Genomic DNA, 20313 nt, shown 5'->3' with positions numbered 1-20313 from the left:
CTAGCATTTTATTGCTACCTAGATGCATAGGCACTAACAACACAAAATATATTTTATATCAAATCATGCCATTAGGGAAATGCCATCTTACGTTCCCTGAGGCTCTTAAGTAAAACTCCGAAAAGTGGTAATAAGAACCAATCTAGAATTTTTAATATTTTCAAAATTTGTTCTACAAAGCTATTTTAACTTAGTGAGGAAGTGATGAATAAAGTGATCGACGAGGGGCTATACCATTACAATGACTTGAAAGCACCTTCCAGATGTTCTATAAAAAATAATAACAATGAAAATCTGGCTTTCAAACTTCAACAGATTTTAGGATAATGGGAATAGTTTCTACTATTATTCATGTTTTCATCCACTTTCTTTTTGATCAGAAATGTGTTGATGATTCTTGTAAGCAGCGGGCTCCACATTTATTTTATTTTATTTATTTATTTTTTAAAGCCTACACAAAGAGAAAGAAAAAGGAAGAGCTAACAGAACTATGTGCAAGCTGGTCTTAATCTTTCAGCTTCTATAAATATACTCATCAGAATGGGTTGGATGAGATATGATTTTTACTATTAAGAGGAAAGTCAGCAAGAGATGTCACCTGAGGAGGAGATGTGGCTTGGCCTCGGGTCTCAAGTGCCAGATGGAGAAAAGTAGAAGGCTGTATTGGTCTCTGAGTGTGGTTTCTCACTCCTGGTTTAGAAGCACCCAACACACATCAGAAAAAAATCTTGCTTAACAAGACTCCAAGGGTACTGCTGCAGGAGACACGGTTTCACCGTACAGTGCTAGCCCAATTCGGAGCTATTTGCTTTTCCAAATTAATTGATAGGCAGCAGTCAAGCACTGTATCTTAGGTGTCTTGCCTCATGCCAGCCTAATTTATGCTATGTAAGTGTTGTAGATAGATAGAGACATTGTGGTTGGGATGCCTTTGCCTCCCTCCTCCTCCCTGCTGTTGCCTCACTACTGCTACACCTCTTTATCACCACCTCCAATGCAGTACCATTCTCACCCATTAATGTTGCATACTGAGGAAGGAAGGCAATGTGGCTCAGCTGGCTGTGTCTGCACCATTTTGTTGCAATTGTAGCAAACAAACATTCTAGCTGGAGGAGGTGAGAGGAAAAGGCAGTGGAGGGGCAGAGGTGGCAACTATGAGCAGCCTCAGTATAATGGCTGCTTCAATACCGCTTAACATTCAGGACAATCTTAAAAAAAAAACCCAGATTAGATCTGGTTCAGGATCATGAAAAATATACTTCCCATCAGCAATTATGCTAACTGCAGTTCATGGATCAATTACAAGAAAGGCCCCAGATACAATGTACTGCAGCAATCCAGTCTTGAAGTTACCAATGCATGGACTATTGTGGGTAAGCTATCCCCACCCAGTAATGGCCACATCTGTTGTATCAGCAGAAACTGATTGAAGGCACATATTCTTTTAAGAGCCAAAAGGTTGCTACAAAAAAGTGGCGAGTTGAAAGAGCTTTTTTCTTCTTCTTTGAATTACTTCCAAGTATGACTCAATACATCTCTAGAAACCTGTCTGCAGCATCAGGTTGTGGGCAAATTAAAAAACGGTGCAAATTATGTGCCTTTAGGAAAAGTAGTTCAGAGCCTTACATGGTTAACTCAGAAAGCCCACTAAGCTGGTGTAAAATACTATTTTGAGATGTTTGAGAAGTGTCAAAGAGCATTATTTCTGCTCTACAAAATGATGAACAGGCAGTTCCTACAATAAACCTCAAACACAGGAGAGACTATGAGAAAGAACACAAATGAAGAGTGCAGGGAAGCTATATTAGGAGGTGTATTTTGGAATTAAGAGGTACATCCTGGTGTGTCCTAGAATAATGAATCAAAATCAACTGAAGAGCCTAGCAACTGTCAACCAAAAGAAACTGGAGCTAGAGGCATCAAATTTCAAGGCTGCATAGCAAATTAAACTCTTCAGCTACAGACATTAATCTCATTGGGTCAGTGTTCTTTGTACATTGCAAAATAATGTCCATGATCTATAGCCAATTTGTTTTAGAAGAAAAGGTACACCAGTACATGGCACACGGGAGGGTTTGTCCGCTTTGCTATTAATTGTACAAACAAGTCAAATAGGTTGAAGCTCTGAGGCATCTGCAAATGTGAGTGGTATTTTTCCTTTATTAGGGCAGGTGGCTACATACCACAGAACATTTATCTAATTCCAATCTATTTCAGAGCAAAATATCCCGATTTCTGGTACATCTCAGGGAAGTGACTTAAAAAGTTTCTACAACAGTCAAGAGAAATATGTGTTTAGTTCAAATACTTTAGCATCACAAATTGAGGTTCAACTAGACAGGGTCAACTGTGGATCTTCATGATGTAGTCTGAGACTATGTGGGACTATTCTAGTTCTGAAATAATCCTGGGAAACATGAGCAAGAGACTGGGGGCAAGGAAAGCCTTTCAGTCATTAGCTGATACTACCTAACTTGGCTTTTACTAGTTCCATACCTATTGCATCATTTATCATTAATTTCCAGTTTTGTTAATATAAGAATTCCCACTTGCTTTCTTTACGTTTGCTCATTGCCTTCAACAAGTGCCAGAGATAAACATCTGCACAGGGTTCTTTTTTCTCATCTACAATGCTCAGTTTAAGTGTTGGACAGGATTTTGGGACTGGTCAGATGAGGATAGAGCTATCAAAAAAGGTGAAGAGATACTCCAATTGAATAGTTGCAGTTATTGAGCAGTTGCTAGGGAGCTGAGTGCTGACAACCTATTGAAGGCATCCTCAGTCTCTTTCCAAACCTGCAGTTTTCAGCAGTTTCCAAACCTGCAGTTTTTCTAATGAAAAAACCTGCAGTTTTTCTAATGAAAAAACCTGTAACAGCTAGACTGAACCTCCCTCCCCTGGCAGTAGATTCTGATTTGAGTAACTGTGGTGACTTTTGTTCCCCACCTTGTATTTTCAAAATTTTAATACAGTGGTACCTCAGGTTACAGACGCTTCAGGTTACAGACTCTGCTATCCCAGAAATAGTACCTCGGGTTAAGAACTTTGCTTCAGGATGAGAACAGAAATCATGCTCTGGAGGCCCCATTAGTTAAAGTCAGGGCCGGCTCTAGGGGTAGGCTGGGTGGCGCAGGGCGCCAGGGCGCCAGCCCGGCAGGGGGGCATCGCGCGACAGAGCCACACGGAAGCCATGCTGTGCCCTGCGCCCGCCCACCAGCCGCAATAAGAAACGGGGCGGAGCGGGGGCGGCGGAGCGATCTCCGCACCATGGCGCCCCGGCGCCCGACATGGTTGAGACGGCCCTGGTTAAAGTGGTACCTCAGGTTAAGAACAATTTTAGGTTAAGAACGGACCTCCAGAATGAATTAAGTTCTTAACCTGAGGTACCACTGTATAGTAATATATTTTTATATTACTCTAATTTAATGTTTATATTGCTGCAAAAGCAGCTTATTTTTATTTTTTTAAAAAAAGTAAATAAAATTGTGTGTATGATTGTCAATAGCCAACAATATTCTGTTTCTGATCTGATTTCATTCTGATGTAAAATCATCTCTCCATATTTATTTCTTAATATTGAAGATGATGTAAAGACCCTCTGTAGTTCACTCACAGGTTTTTTATTTTATCTTCATTTATTTCTGACCTTTTATATCTATATTCTCAAAAATAAAAAATACCTTTCTTTTTTTTAAAAAAAGTTAGTATAGGTGAACAAGATCATCCTAATCTTGCAATAGCATTTTTATAATGAAATTTCATTCAGTGCTTCAGCCAAGAAGTGTTGGTCTTCATACAAGACATCTAGTTATACAAATAATTAAATGCATATTGTTTTCCTCTTTTCATTATAGTTTGACAAAATGAAGAGGATTGCTTTCCATCAGTCAAGTTTAAACGTTTCAGCATCAGTTCCAAATTTCCAACAACCTTTCTTTCCTTGCATACTTTCCACCAGCTTCTCATTAGGTTGGCAGTGCTGCTTCTGCTCTGTCAATAGTTAAACAAATATTCCATAACACCGAAAGCCAAATTCTGCAAGTTCATCAAATATAAAATAAATTATGCAAATATAATTTCATCCAATAACTTAAGTAATTTGTATTAAACTCAGACACTAGTATTTAAAGTACAAGTCAGAACAGCAGAAAATATTGCAGGCACAATGATGGAAACCTATTCTGCAGCTTATGGAATATGTATTCAGAGCCAAGCAGTAAAATATTGTGTCTTCTCAGAAGTGTGCAGTCATTTGCTGGACTTAATGGCAGTATATTTCATGTTTGCTGAACTAATCTGTAAGAATACTAGGATCTTGAAAATCTGTTTGAAACTCACTTATATCATTATATTAAAAAATGGTGACCAGCATTTCTATATATATGTTAAGGGTGCCTAGGAGATTTGTACAGCTAAATTTTTGGAAACTGGTTAAGACAGTGTACTGGTAGTTGGAAATGTAAGTTTATCCCTTTGTTAACAAAAGAAAGCATTTATCCTCACTATTATGTTAATCTCTTGCCTTTACTTTTTGCTTTTATTTTCAAAAAAATATTCAATGGCCTCAGGCATGTGCTGTTCTGAAAGGTGGGATTCTTTCAAGATGTTTTGTTACAGGTTCTCAGTAGCTGAGCCAATTAAGAAGACAGCAGTCTTACCCTACACAGCAAACTAGGATTATTGTAAGTAGTTTCATACTCTGGAGTGCATTACTAAAAAAACTATTTTTTTTCAGCAACTCCACAAAGCACGGGGATTGACAATTTCTTCAGGTAGGCAAGGTAAACTAATTTCACTTTGTACAGATTCAAAGCTTTATTATTTATTCCAAACATAATTTCAAAAGTCACGTCCCAGATGGATTACACTATTTAAAAATAGAGATGGAAAAGTCACCATCAACTTATTAGGGAATTACAGTATCTTGTTGATTTTAAGGGCGACTAAGCCAGAGCTAATGGACTGACATATGCCAGCCACAAAGCAGAATCCTAATCCCATGGTTTTGGCATATTCAGATAAATGAAACCAGTGGTGAACTCACAAGCTACATACATCTGGCCTGTGACACCACTTGGAGCAGCTCGCCTGCCCTCTGCCAAAATCTGGGACTTCTAATCTTCTTTGAGCCATCAGCTCACCTTGCAAAGGTGCCTCTTCTCCCACTTGTGAGACACCATTGCTGGTGCCTTCCTGCTTCCTGGATACCATGACCTTCTAGCAACACTGCTGCACATTTTTTCATTAAATCAAATACATTTTGTTAAATAAAATATATAAATTTCAATAGTACTATCAGAGCAAAAATGACTTCTATATTTTCATTATACTATAATGTACTTATGACATTGGTTTGTGGATTGAAGTTGGCAAATCTCTTTGTCTCTTCCTTGTTATTAAAGTAAACCTTACTTTTTCCTACGAAATACTAGCTAAAGCACACACACAGGCAGACTAGCAGCATTACTGTTGCTTTAAATGGCATTTATGCTAGATGTAGATTATTGAACAAACTGCACCATGCATTCTTATATAAACAAATTAAGTACTTTTTAAAAACCTCATTGAAAGAGTAGGATATATTCTCTGCATATTGATTTCTGCTGTTTTTTGAAAAGTGAAATATAAATGACCATTGAACAATAATCAACTTTAAAATATGTGCTATTTTCAATGGGTGTTTATAAATATATATATATATTTCTGGCCTGTAGATGGCAGAAAAGCACTTATATCTTCACACACCTTCTCAAATTCACAGATGAAAGCACTTTCTTGCTGCTGAGAATGCCAACTTCCACAGTACAGAAACAGCAAATTTGACAGATAAGTGTCAACAAATGTAAAACATGAAAAATCAAAGAAAGTAAGGAAGAATTCAACAGTAGCTGAACACAAAGAATCTGTCCAGGTGACACCATCCTTTCCTATGAGAGACACATTTTCTAATTCCTGTAATAAACCTTGCTCCTCACTTTCAGGCAATTCCCCCCTCCCACTGCAGTCCTGTAAAGCACAGCCCACAATGCTTCATAGGCACCCCTGACCCTCTAAAGATGCTTTTCAGGAGGGTCCAGGCAGCTGCAGGGAAAGAAGGGGAAGATCAGTTGCAGGAGCTGCCTCTCGTTCACACAACCACTGGATACAACCAAGTACGGTATGTCTCTTTACCCCAGCATTTGACATATAAATTTCAAATATTTCACTGTATACAGTACTGCTTCATTTATACATTTTGCATATCTCACACAATGTGACTCAATCTTTTTGCGGCTTTTCTGTCACAGTCCCATTTACTGAAAGATGCAAATAAATAATAATAATAATAACAATAATAATAATATCCTACCTGGCATAAAAGTCATCTGGTGGAATAATTTCCTGGAAAAACTGTAACTGGTACAGGTAAAGTCCAATTAAGTGGCCTGCACTGAATATAGCCATTAACACACAGAGACAGCTGAATATCAGCGGATCAAACACTCGGCAACAGGACCACCATGTACACAAACCCAAGAATAAAAAGAAATACACAGCTGAAGTCAGTGATGGCAACATCATTCCTACAGAAAAAAATGAATGGAGGGCAATTATTCTCTTTTGTACTCATGATATGTCTACAATGTGAAAGCTAAACAAGATGACTAAAAATCAACTTCTTTGAAAATTCAGTTGTTTAAAAAAATCCCTAAGGTCACTTTAACTAAAATCAAATACATTTTTCCACTTTAATTGAAGTTTTTGGGAGCCCTGCAAGTAGCTGGATAAAATTATTCATGGTAAGTACATTTCATTGCATCTCAAAATGTGAACTGATTATCTAATCATCTAAAGAACATGATTGTGGACTGATATCAATAGGTTCCCCCCCCCCATCACCACAAAATCCCCAATGCATTTATATGGATGATTTATATGTGTCAACCATACCTAGCTTGCATTTCTGGGGAGTTTTCAGAAAGGAAAATTGGGGGTCGGGGGTTTGAATATCTGCACATATGCATTCAGTTCTGTCACTACCACTTGAGTTTAAAGATTAAATATTCTAATGGGTATCTTTCGTTTTTAAATTAAATATTCTAATGGGTATCCTTTGTTTTTAAAGACATACACTCTATGAGGTGAACACCAAGTTAAATAAAAAAACCGCAGCATCTAATGACATTTCACTTCTTAAATACTTAATCTGTCTATAATAGGTTCTTAAAAAATGCTAGAAGTAATGGCTCTACAACTGTATGTAATGTAACAAATTAAGCAACTTTTTTTTTCATGTACCAGTAAATAAAATCAACCTTAACTATGGAAGGGCTAAAATCCCTGTGGGATTTGAGAAATTGTTCAAAAGAGGAAAACCCACCTGTTGTACCAAGTAAAATTGTAATAACAACTTTTCCAGCTGTGGTTATAATGTTGCCAATAATCTCCTTCACTTTTGAAGCTATTGAGGCAATTCTACGCAGCAGTTTTATTTTTGTGGTTTCTTCAGATTCTTCTTCCCCATGTTCTGCATCATCTAAGTCTTCATATATTAATGCATCATCTGCCTCTAGTCTCTCCCCTTCATTCTGGAAATAAGAGAATATTACAAATGAGGAAAGATGTTCTTTTGCTATACTTCCTGTTTTCAAATCTCAACACTGGCTTGCAGCTTTAGTCCTTTCTATGTACTACCCAGACAGCTAAAGTCACCAACATGCCAGGAGCACTCCAGTGGTGCAAGGTAATTGTAGACCCTGGACCCTGGACTTAATGGTTTAATGCTACAAACACACACACACACACACACACACACACACAGAGAGAGAGAGAGAGAGAGAGAGAGAGAGAGAGAGAGAGATATTATTATTATTATTATTATTATTATTATTATTATTTCAGCACAAAATAAAGTTGTTTTGTTTCTTTGTTCCCATCCTGTAACTGCCACACGTTGTTTCATAAATGCTTCTACATTTGATATGTTAGAGGAAAAGACAAACTAAATACAGTTTACGAACCCAGATTTAAAAATGAAAGCTCTGAGCATGTGCAATATTGTATTTTAAAGTCACTTAAATCATAGCAACCTAAAGAAATTGTACTACTGCTGTCAGACTCCAAGGACTGGAGCTTCAGCAGGTTTGTATAAGGATTCATTTCAAATTCAACTGAATCCAGGAGATATCCTCACTCCTAAAAATCCATTCTGTTTCATTTCACCATTCTGTCTCATTCTCCTAGTCTGCTGCTGGGGTTCCAGGCTGGCCTACCAAATTTCATGTTTGTCAAAAAACCCAAGTTTGTTGCAATTCCACCATCCAAGTATCATGGCATCATCACTACTGGTACTTGCTAGTATGTTCTGCTATTGAGATGCTCAGTTAGTTTTTTCTTTGAGGCGCCTTTAGAACGCAACAGCCTTCCTCCGTCCATGCTTTGACCCTTGCAACACCCAGGGCTGCAGAAACCTCTCTCATTAGTGCTGCCCCAAATAGCTACTCAGGGGTTGCCCAGCAGGGAAACACATAATTAATCATTCTATATATCACTCCTCAAAATTGTACAAAGACATGTAAATGGTAAATGTATACCCACAAAAACACAAAACATAAATGTGAAATTGATTCAGTGTGTATGTATGCATATGTGTGTGTAATAGGCATCTATTTCCCACTTCTGTTTGGGACACTTTCTAAACCCATCTTACATGTCTGTCTCCTACCCAAATCCTTCTTCTCTTTGCCTCTCCTTTCACCTATTAGATGTCCCACAGTTTCTCTTACAGTAGGAAGAACCTCTTAATTCTGAGCCTAATATACTGAGCTGTTATGTAGTCCATGCCATATGGATACTACTACCTTAGGCCACATTATCTAGAGCGCATAGAAATAAAAAAGAGGGGTATAAGGCAAGTGCATCTGGCTGTGAACAATGCCGCAAAGAAGGATCTTTCTGGGTGACTCAAAATTCTATTGTGCAGCTAAGTCCCAAGCCTCCCATGAAGTAGATCAGAAACATTGTTTGATACAGTATTAACAAAACCCTTCACTTGTTTTATAGAGTTATTAAGTGATATTATAACAACATGGATTCATTTCGCCTATATGTAGAAGTGTTGCTCTTTGAATTAAAATGGTAAAAATATGTATTTCTACACAGCACTGGGGTACAAGATGGCAAAAAGAACATTAAATGTATTATTTGGTTCTTCAATCATTGGGGTAAGCCTAGAAACTCAACATTAATAAATAAATAAAAAACCTGTCAAATGCAGATAAAATACAGACAGGAAGCAGCACTACTTCTATAGCAGCTGTGACTGCTACTACTGTGCTCAGAGCCAGAATGTCCATTAGTTATGTTTGAGGCTGCTTTATTAACATCCAGCTTTTAATGTTTCCTCTGATACAGTATAAACATTGATGTGCTGAGATAGCCTCTCAGATCTCATTGACACATGCACAAGCAAGCTGCCCTGGTGAGAATTAAAATCCATTCATGCAATCCATTCTTGTGTTGTACTGAGTGCTATGAGTAGGACATCCATAAACATACCATACAATAAAACTTGGATTGTCTGGAAGAAATAGAAATATGTTGTTATCAACATTAACATTTTAATGAGTCAACAATGCTATTGTTGGAATCAGTTGAACCACTACAGTCTGCAATGAATCAATCAAACAAAAAAGTTTAACATAGTATACTAATTGTTTTAACTCCATGAGCTTTCACAGCTGGACTGGTAAGCTTACACAACAGGCTCTCTCAGGGATACAGGTGCTTCCTTAAGATATCTGCTTTATTCATGTTAGACAAATTGCCTTCTTTGAAGATATTGCATTTCCTTCCAGATACAAGTTGAGCATTGAATCTTTGCAAATTATTCTCGACCCTTGATAATGGGTTTTAGGTTTCTGTTTTTCTGTTTATAAATTTTTAAAAAATAGCCACAAGACCAAAGAATAATTCAGGCACAGTTTGTACTTACTGTCCACCTATGGTTGGACAGCTGAACTGGTGGTTTTAAAATGCATTTAAGAATTCTATATAAAAATGCATTTGAAACAAATGGCTTTAAACAAATCACCAGATTGATACACTGTTTTAATAGAAAGCAACGTTTTCTATTAAATTGTTATATAATAACAATGTTTTACAAAGCGGCAGAATTCAACAGAAAATTGTATGCATGGTGTAGAATTCTGCAGGACGGTGATGACTGACATGCAAGTGTTTCAACAGGATGCGCAGTGCCTTGAACAGCAGACAGTTTAACAGCTCTGGGCATCAAGACGAATGGTTCACATTTTCAGAAAAGTCAGTAAATGAAAATGCTTTAAAAAGCAGTGTGCTATTGTCTTTGGTTAACCATCCATTTAAATAAAAAGAGATTAAGATTGCTCTTTTTCCATCCACAGCTCTTTTTAAATTCTAAACTGTCAGACTCAGACGAGCACTGCCCTTCGAGTGCAGGAGAATAATCAGCTCCCTCTTGAAAAAGGAAGAATATTTAAAGAATCTTTGGCTCTCTCCAAATAACTCCCAAAGAAGCTTGACACAAGCATGGCAGTGTTTCTCCCCACATCACTTTTTGACTGTACTGAAATAATAAGGAATGGAAGTGAATATGATATTTCTAAACCAGCATAAAGGCCCTTTTATACTAGCTCCATGCGCAGCTTTGTTTGCTGATTCCCGCCTCTCCTCCCAAATTTAGCAGCAATGTTGTAAATCACAAATGAAGGAGCAGTCTCCCAAACAGCATGCTGCATTAGGAGCCTCTAATGCATGTTCATTTCAGAACCCAAATCAATTAAGGGCAACCATAGGATGCTGGGCATACATCAATGCCAAACCTAAATGCAATATTTATCAGTTCCACATCCTTACTCAGTCGAACAGCTTCTGAAGGGCAAAGTGAAAACAAAAAACAAAACAAAACTACACTCTTTTGAAACTCATTAATATATTGCAGGGGGGGGGCGGAAAATAGAATTTCAATATTAAAGTATTTCAGTATTTTATTTCTTTCCTTACAGCAAAGTTTGATTGGTGCCTATCTACAATTTTTAAATCTTTGTTTTTTGAAATATTATTGACCTAAATTATTGTGTGTGGTGAAGAGCATTATATGAACTTCCTCACCATCTTATCTGCACAAGAGTATGTATAGCTGAGTTGAAATTTCTTGGAATATACTTTTGGGGGGAAATTTCTGAGATTTTTCAATTAGTTAGCTTCCTGGGAGAAGGCAGCCACTTTGTATAATCTTAACACATTTTTATGTGTGTGAGGCCTTCGTTATTCCCTTCCTAACCAGCCACCACGCTGCAATTACACTACAGCCCAGGCATGAAGGATGCAAAATGGCAGCTGATCTGCCAGCACAGTTGCTGCTGTTGCCACTTGCAGCAACAGGAGGAAAAACCTTAGGGAAAAAAGAAAGTGCAATGGATTTGGAATATTGTATGTGACAATTACACCAAGATGTGAAACTGAGATGACATCTGGACCTGTTCACAGATTGCTCTCTTTCTAAGAAGCAGTCTAGACATGATGATAACACAACTGTGTATTTCAGAACTGGGTAACTGCCCACTCTACTGCTTTCAAGCTGTAATGGTATGTATGGAATTCAGTGGAGCTGTACTGATGGTTTCAATACCAAAGAGGAGTACGTAGCCCACTCCGAAATGAAATAAATAGTATACAGACCAAGAGGAAACCAGGAACCTGTGAGGCAACTATGCTAATCACAATGATAACAGCAAGGATTCAGGAATGCAGCCCAAATTAGGTGCCGAATAAAAAAAATCTAGGAGCATAAGGAAAGAACACACCTATATACATGGCCTGCAATAGGCCAGGGTCACTATACAGTTCATAGTAAGACCAGCTAAGATGGAAATAGTTTGGACTGCTTGGTAGATTTGCTGCTGCTAGGGGACTGTTGAGGAAAAGTTGAAGAGTTTGTCTCTCAGCACAGCTGATGAATAAGTCTGCTCCCCTAGTCTCCCTTGGCAAGACTGAAACTCTCAACAGAAAAAGAAGTGGGATGAAGCATGCAAGCAAAGGAATGATTCACTGCCTTCTCCCACCTATCCATGTTGTGCTTTAACTTTAAAGGAAATATGCAAGATTCATATTCCGATAATGTGTTGTGCTGCTAAAATATCTACTTTGCCCTGAGTGGAACTTTTAAGGAGTAAGCTTAAGAAGACTAAATAATAATGAGCAAAACTGCACAATACAAAACAAAGCACTGGTTAAGATCAACAGAAAGTTAAAGATATGAAATCTTTTCCGATTGTCTTCATTTCAAGGTTCTTACTAATTTGGGCTATTTATCCATATGGCTGTAAAAGAAAGCTAATTTTGTTCCAAAACCCCTTCAACAGTTAATACTACATCTGCACCAAATCAGTATCTTAATTCTTGCTTGCAGCTGTGAAGTTAAATGTTCTCTCTCTTGCTTTTTTCACCTTTTTCACCTTTTGAATCGCATTGTACTTCACAGAGCCTGCAGTCTGGGCATTTCTCCAGCTGAATTCACCTGCTTTAAATTGTCTAAGCCCTAATAAAAAGGGCCTGCAGACAAGCTTGCTCTAAATGTGCAACCATTTAAGAGTGGTAATGAACTGGATAGCAGCCTAGGATCATGTAGAATTTTAAAACTTTATAATTCAATACTAATTAAAAACACACCCTTGGCTCATTGCAGGCCTGCATTTCATCTGTCCACTAATTTCCCCACTCCCATTAGTCCAGCTCATATATGTTCTATGTTTTCCTTGTGGTTACAATGAAGCACTAGGGATGAAAACCTACATATTCCCACTGAACATTCACCAGAGAGCTTGGGACTAGCACCATCGTGTCTTGTCAGCTATGTTATGAGATCTACTAAGGGGTTATTGATAGCTGTCTATAAGTGAAGAGCCTTTTCACCCAAAGCCTTGCCAAAACCCAAATCTCTTTCTGAGGCACCTGAAGAAGCCAATGATGGACAATAACCCTTGGACAACAGAGATACAGTGCCTTCCTTTGGCACCACCCCTCACCCCTTTAACAACACACACCTTTGTTTCCTTCCCACCACTCCAGTCTCACTCTTTCCTCTTATCCGTACTCTCTTCCCTCCTTAAAGCTAAAACAAGTACAGTATTATAATGTGGGAACTGTAGTGATATGCTATATATACTGGACAATTGCTTTAAAACAAAGTGTAAATGTGCCTAATTACTTCACTGATTATACTGTGTTTGTGTTGATGGTTTTATAGCTTTCAAGCTGTGCTAAATCAGTCACAGTGGCTGCAATTCCAAACACACACACACACACACACACACACACACACACACACACACAGGGGTAAAAATGCTGGGGTTTTTTAAAATTAAATGTTTAATATAGCATACATAGGTTTTCATAAAATTGAATGAAAGGGCTTTGCTAAGGTAGGCTTAGTGGATACAAAGCACTAGGCCTACTTTTGCACTATGCTTCCTCTTCCTTCTTGACTTCCCTATTGTCTTTCCCCAGCTCTCCTATCTGCTACCTGTGACAATCTTGTGGGCCATTTCCTCCTTCACCTATTATGATTCTCCTTCCTATGATACTCTCTTCCCACAGAGATATAAAGGGTTAAGCATACTACATTCCACCTTAAATTCAGCTTGTGGGGCAGGTGGCTATTGTGGAGAAAAACATAGACCTCCAGCAGGGCTAATTGGACCATAGCTGGAAGGTTTCCTGTGCCTGAATTATAACTGCATATGTTTTAAGAGTCCAGCTGAGTTTCTGTCATGAGATAACAGGTTGTTGGACCAGGCATAAGGCAGCTACCCTGCATTCCACATGACCAGCTCATGCCATTTCCTCAACTGCATAAGAGCTTCTCATAGGGAGCACAGCTGCAGCACACACAGAAGGGATGAGGCTAGCGACTGCCCCCTTAAGCTCCATTTTATGGGCTATTTGTTTGCCCAGGAGCCAGGAAACATGCTTATGTAATCCTGTTTAAAAATACTTACACTGAGGAGTTTTATGGAAGTATGTGAAGATCTTTCTATTTACACAACTGCTTTCCCCACATTCACTGAAATGCCACACTATAGTAGAACAGAGTTCCATAAATTGAAATACTGCCTAAATCACCTATTAAAAATGGATATGTAAAACTGAATTAAACTCCACTGTGACACAAAAAAGTATTTTAAAGGTAAACTTTATTCTAAGTCAAAATGCAATGATTCCATTAAACAATATCCTGCCATTTTAATAAATTCTTAAGGCATTTATATATGAACCACCTCATGTAAAACCACATGAATCCTGGTACAGCCAGTTGCACTGCAGATTGCTTTGAGCTACTTTAGAAATAAAAGATCCCCCTTAAAACCACAATCTCTCCTACTTTAGGCAGTATTTTCCAATTAATTATACTTAACGTACATTGCACACCACAACTGTCATTTTTGGCCTTTTCAAACTTTAAAGGCTCCCAATGATTAGGTTGGGAGCTGGTCTCATCATCCATCTCTTCAAAAACCTTAGGGATAAAGTATTACACCCTCAACTAAGAGCGTCATTGACTACATAGCATACTCTCCTGCTCTTCATATGTTCCTTCTCCACCCTTGCACCATGTGGAGAAGTATGATTGCCAGGCAATGTGAACCACTGGAATATGAGAAGCTGAATGATACAGAGTCAGATCACTGGACTATCTAGCTGAGTAAGTCTAAATTGACCAAAGCAACTCTTTAGGTTAGATCTTTCACATCATGGCAACCTGATCCTTCGGTGATGCTAGGAAGTCCTCTACCAATACACTACAGTGGTACCTCTACTTACGAATTTAATGCGTTCCAAACGCACATTCATAAGTCGAAAAAATGTGTACTGTAAGTCGAATCCCATAGGAATGCATTGGGAGAAAAAAAATGTAAGTAGAAGCAACCCTATCTAAAGATTCGCAAGTAGAAAAAATCCTATCTAAACCGCATCCAAGATGGTGGACGGAGCTCCATTCGTAAGTAGAGGTACCACTGTATATATTTTGTCCCTTGGGTTTTCTTGGAGAATCAAAGTTTGAAAAACTTTCATTTAATTGTAATTTAATTGCACTCCAAGAAAAAGAGGTATTTAAAAATATAGGATAGAGCATATACAAACATACCATGTCTTCATTTTCAAACTGTGTGTTATACTGTCCTGCATCCTCTTGCGCTGCTTTTTGAACAATGTTTCTGCAGACAAGCCATATGGTAAGGCTGGCAATGAACATGCCAATATCAGGAACAAAAATTCGGATCCCATTGCCAGCATCTGCCCCTTTGACACTGTATAGAATTAAAAGAGGGGGAAAATGCATGTTAGTTCTTATTCCATTACTCAAACCTAGCTTGACATTTTATTAAAAGGAAAATCTTGATACGTTTTTTGCATTAATCTTCATGATTTTGTACCTGAACTAGCGGGGCTTTGTTTCTTCCAGTGGAATACAGTATGTAGTGGAGAAGGCTGTGGTGCACATACTACCTGGCTTACTCTCACAGGTGCACCCCACCACTTCTGAGTGCACAGTAATGTGATCAAAGTGTAACACAAGTGATACTGGCTTGCAGCAATGTCTAACTTCAGAGATAATTTCCAGCCTTTGAGGTCCTACAATAATAATAATAATAATTTATTGTGACAAATGCTGTCACAATACCTATGGTCACCTGGTTCACTAGTGCAGAGGCCACATTTCATTTTTCCAAACTGTAATTGAAACCACAGTTTGAAGAGAGTCTGAAAACCATGATTTCGCCATTAGTCCTAACCATGATTTCACAATTTAGAAGCCACATAAAAAAGAAACCAGAAATGGTACCAAGAATCACAAGAATCAGAAATGAGCCACCATTGTTTTCAATAATCTTCACTTAGAAATGAAATAAAATGTGTTCCAAACAAACCTGAAAACCATTGTCCACTCTCCTCACCCCTCCCTCCACAAATCCTGGATAATATTACCAAACCACTTTGCCATGCTTTTATTTGATCAGGCACAGAACCAGTATATGTAGGGCAAATAAAAAGTTCCAAATACCCGAGACAGCCAACCATAGCTGACCCTGGCATTTCTTCAATTTATTTATTTTAACGTGCCACATTGATGGAAATAAGAGGAGTCACCATCATCTTAATTCCCCCAGAATGCCTCTGGGCTGGGCAATAACAATGGCATTGTAGGGTGAGTCTATGTCAGGGTCAAGCAGCGTTGTTGGGAAATTTATATGGTGGCAACTCTGGTCACCTGGTTTACCCTCTCATTGCCTGGGTAAAGCTGAGAAAAGAGCCAGGTGGTTGGAGCTATCACTACTTTCAGCGCCACCACTGATGCCTGATGCTACCTGCCCTCACTACCTCATAAGGGGGCAGCAGAGTTCTTAACTATCACCAGGAACCTTTATTTTAAAAAGTTTTTTTGCTGCTGTGAAACGGCAGCAACTTTCATTATACAGGCTTCCAACTGCCTAACTTGTTTTCCTCTCCACTGAGACTGGCACATTATGAAGAAACCGGCATGGCAGCCAGAAACCAGTGGAATAAGAGGTGTGCTACTGATGCTAGAAGTAAGATTGGCCCATGGGATGGAGGTTCCCCACCACTATGCTTTTAAGAGCTGCAGCAAAAAACAAAAAACAAAAACCCCACACCTTCTAAAGAGAAGGAAAACCACCTAAAGGGAGATTAGAGCTCTGCCACAACAGAAACATGTTGCGGAGGGAGTGGAAGGGTGGGGTGGGGTGACAGGCTGGGGAGAAAGGATGAACATGGGGATTTATGTAGGAGAGGGCCGTATTGTCAGGCACTGTGTGAATACCACTCCAACTTCCCTCCAAGTTGTTATTTGCCTTGCATTGGGAATACCGCTGTTTGTCAACTCAGATGTCACACCAAGCCATGGTTTACAGAAACCACGAGGGTGATGAAGAGCAAGTTAGTTACACTTTGGTCCCCACTGATTTAAATGGGAGCAAGTGTGACTAGCTTAGTCTGGATCCAACCCTAAGTGTGAAAACCAGTTTCATACCAAGGCTCCGTGTTTGTCATACACCTTCATACAAATCATACAAATCATAGTTTGTTATACACCTTCTGTGTATAACTTCTGTAGCAATTAATAGTTAAATACTGACTAGGTACAAATCTCATCCCAAACTACCTGGAGGGCTTGGGAAATTTATTGCAATATACTGTGGTATTCTTTGCAATTCATATCTTTATGATCTTGGGTGATGCCTTACACTTTATTTAATAAGTAACAGAGCATAAATTTTGCTCTTGCAGCAGCTGACATATGTGGTTTGATTTACTGTCAATGACTACAGTTAGACAGAATAGAACCTTTAAGGTAAGGGTCAGTTCACACAATCTGTAAAATTATTGTAGAAATCAGTTTTATGCATGTGCATCCAAGTGCTCGTGTGTGTGAGAGAGAGTGTGTGACACACACACACACACACACACACCATCTGTTCTATGGCCTTTTTAGATTAGCTCTTAGTTTCAAATCATTTATTACAAAGTGGATTTCAGAGCAAGGGTGGGGAATCTTTTCTGGATGGCAGGCCAGAACCTTATTTCCCTTCCCCTAGGAGCCTAATTTGTCAAGGGGATGTCTGAAAACTCTGCACAAAAGGGAGACATCCAGCATGCACCCCACCCCTCCACTCCCCAGTCGGAACGGGAGAAAAAGAAAAGAGAGTTGTATTTTGAAAACATTGCCTGGATGCAAGTAGCCAATTTTTGCAATGGGTACCTTCTTGAAATGGCTTTCAAGCATCCCCCAATGCTCCTTTTTGAGGCTCAAACAGAAGAGGTGGGATGTATGAAAGTTCCTTGCACCCTGTACTTCTTTCCATTGGCTGATGTCATATGGGATATCAGCTGATTGACAAGTGGGCCTCGTGGGACATCTGGAGGGGGAGATTGGCCCACAGGTTGTTTTAGACTGATTTAGGCAAAAATCCATACACCCCTGGCCCTTTGAGCTACAAATCAAAATCAGTTCATTTTGTACTGATATCTAATTTATCTTTATCTTTATCTTTGGAAATTTCTAAATTCTTTGCCTCAGAGTTCTCTTAAAGTTCCATACACCTTTCATACTTAACTTGTACTTTATCTCCCTCCCCCCAACTGCCAGTTTCTTTCATCTCTCTTCCATTTACATTCCCTTCTTAATCCTATACCTTTCCTCAGTGCTTTTTTTTGCTAAGAAAAATGGTGGGGAACTCACCACCTTAGTGGCCAACCCAGACACTAATGCCATCTTGAAACTAAAATAACATGACAAAATGCCAGGCTCGCCACTCGCTGTTCATCTCCCCCCTGCCAACTGATCAGGCTGCTTCCGCTGCCATCCTGCACACTTCACTGCTTGGGGAGTGAGCAAGCTTCTTGAACAAAGCAGGGCAAAACAAGGATATCCTTTCCCCCTCATTTTTATTCCTAGTTTATATATAATAAATACACAAATAAATAGTAATCTATCTTATTTTTCAACATCTCTTTCCCCAAACGAGACCCACTTTCCTTCGTTCCCCCATTTGTGAAGTTTTCTTTCTCTCAGCCACCTTCACTCGGCATGCAAGGCGCTGCTGTTGCTGGTAAGTGGTCCGACTAAAGTGCTGTGGCCTGGCTAGGGTAGAGAGGGACAGGCAAGTAAGGAAGCACTGGGCAGGCTGTGGCACTGAAAAGGATCCAAGGCGCACTAGCAGATCCCAGTTTACTGTTTAAGAAACACTGTTCTAGGCAATGTGGATATTTTAATAATTGTATTAAGAACTGGATACTATAACTGTTCACCATATAGTATAAAGCTATTTGTTCACTTGGGTTCAGTTAACACCATTAACGTATTCCTAAGATTGTTGAGCTAGACATATTCAGATCTACAAAGGAGTGAGAGAAAGACTCCTTTGTCTTCAGCTGTAATTACTCTTCTTCTAATTCATTTGCAATTCCAGTGCATGCACACAGGGTAGAATTGTACATGTAGCTGGAGATCCGTCTGGACTTCATGCTACAGTCATACTGCTGAATTGGCAGGCTGCATTCCCCTTCAGCCATATGAATGGGTTCAGCAGAATCTTCAAAGATGCCTCAAGCTGCACTCAAGGTTCATGCACATATCTTTCCAGAGTTACAGCCATTTGTAATCTTGTGCTCAAGTTACATTTCCTGTGCCAATGAAGCACAGTGCTTCATCAGCAGAAAAAAAATGTGTTGCCAGTGCAATGACACTCTGGCATCAGCTATTGCAGAGTGATATGCAGGGGAAGCAGATGTAGGACAACAGAACTCTTGCGTGCTATTCTGGTTCTGCTAGCACAAGGATTAACCCTAACACAAAAGGATTTGGCTCATCCTCTCCCCATGCGTACCCCATGTTGTCCTACAACCTTGTTGTTGTTGTTGTTGTTGTTCTTGTTGTGTTACATTTTGAACACAATTAATTGGGTGAAATAAGAAAGTAAGGATCCGCCACCTAACTACATTGTGCTCTGCATTTGTCTGCAAGACAGTCCCAAAACATGAACACAAGAATAAGCAAATGCTCCCCCCTCTCCCTTGCAAAAAAAAAAAGCCATACCACCATCACACATAATATAGTACTGGGACAGTGACAAAAACTTTTTGATGCATCATAGCAATATATTTTAACTCCTGATATTTTAATATAGAAAAAGTTTTGTGTTCTGAAGTAAAATATAGGGAGAAATCAGAGAAGTATAAAATGCATAACATTAAAAAAAAAAATTGGCGCAGACTTTAGCAAGCATAAAACTTCCAAGTTTCTTGAGAAATATGCAAAGCCTTAATAATTACTCATATATTTTCAAACCAAATGCACATCTCACTCTCTCTAGACAGCTATATTGTGAAATGGGGTTGGGGGGGGGCTGTTTGGCAAAAGTGTTCACCCACATATCAACCAAACATTTGCCAAATGTTTGCTTTCCAAACATCATTATGCTATTTAACAACTTGAATGCACGTGCCAAGGTTGGCAGCCTCATTACTGACATAAAGCATGCAACATTTATAGGACTGTGCTGCATACAAAAAGCAGACTTGTGCCAAATGTAAATTCGGACACTCCCCTCCATGCTATTTCTTATGCCTCATCTGTTTCCCCATACAAGCCAAATTAGGTGTTCATTGCACTGCCCAGATTATTTTTTTAATGGTAGATCTCATGCTGAGCATTGATTTCCTGACCATCACAATCCTGGATAATTCAATGCCAATACTATATTCTGTGCAAC

The 20313-nt window shown here is 38.9% G+C and overlaps 1 protein-coding gene across 10 annotated transcripts in view; it reads right to left on the bottom strand.

Moving 5' to 3' along the window:
* PIEZO2 (piezo type mechanosensitive ion channel component 2) overlaps positions 1-20313 on the bottom strand; it is a 221849-nt gene that overhangs the window by 84558 nt on the left and 116978 nt on the right. For all 10 annotated transcript variants that reach the window (XM_088675321.1, XM_088675325.1, XM_035124928.3 and 7 more), the window contains exons 5-7: positions 15168-15330; positions 7362-7569; positions 6351-6564 (exon numbers count right to left, since the gene is read on the bottom strand). In XM_088675321.1, coding sequence (XP_088531447.1) covers positions 6351-6564; positions 7362-7569; positions 15168-15330 — 585 coding nt within the window. The remainder of the gene's footprint in view (positions 1-6350; positions 6565-7361; positions 7570-15167; positions 15331-20313) is intronic.

Source organism: Zootoca vivipara, chromosome 8, assembly GCF_965207765.1.
Source record: "Zootoca vivipara chromosome 8, rZooViv2.hap1.1, whole genome shotgun sequence".
Taxonomy (NCBI): Eukaryota; Metazoa; Chordata; class Lepidosauria; order Squamata; family Lacertidae; genus Zootoca; species Zootoca vivipara.
This window is presented reverse-complemented; position numbering and strand designations above follow the sequence as displayed.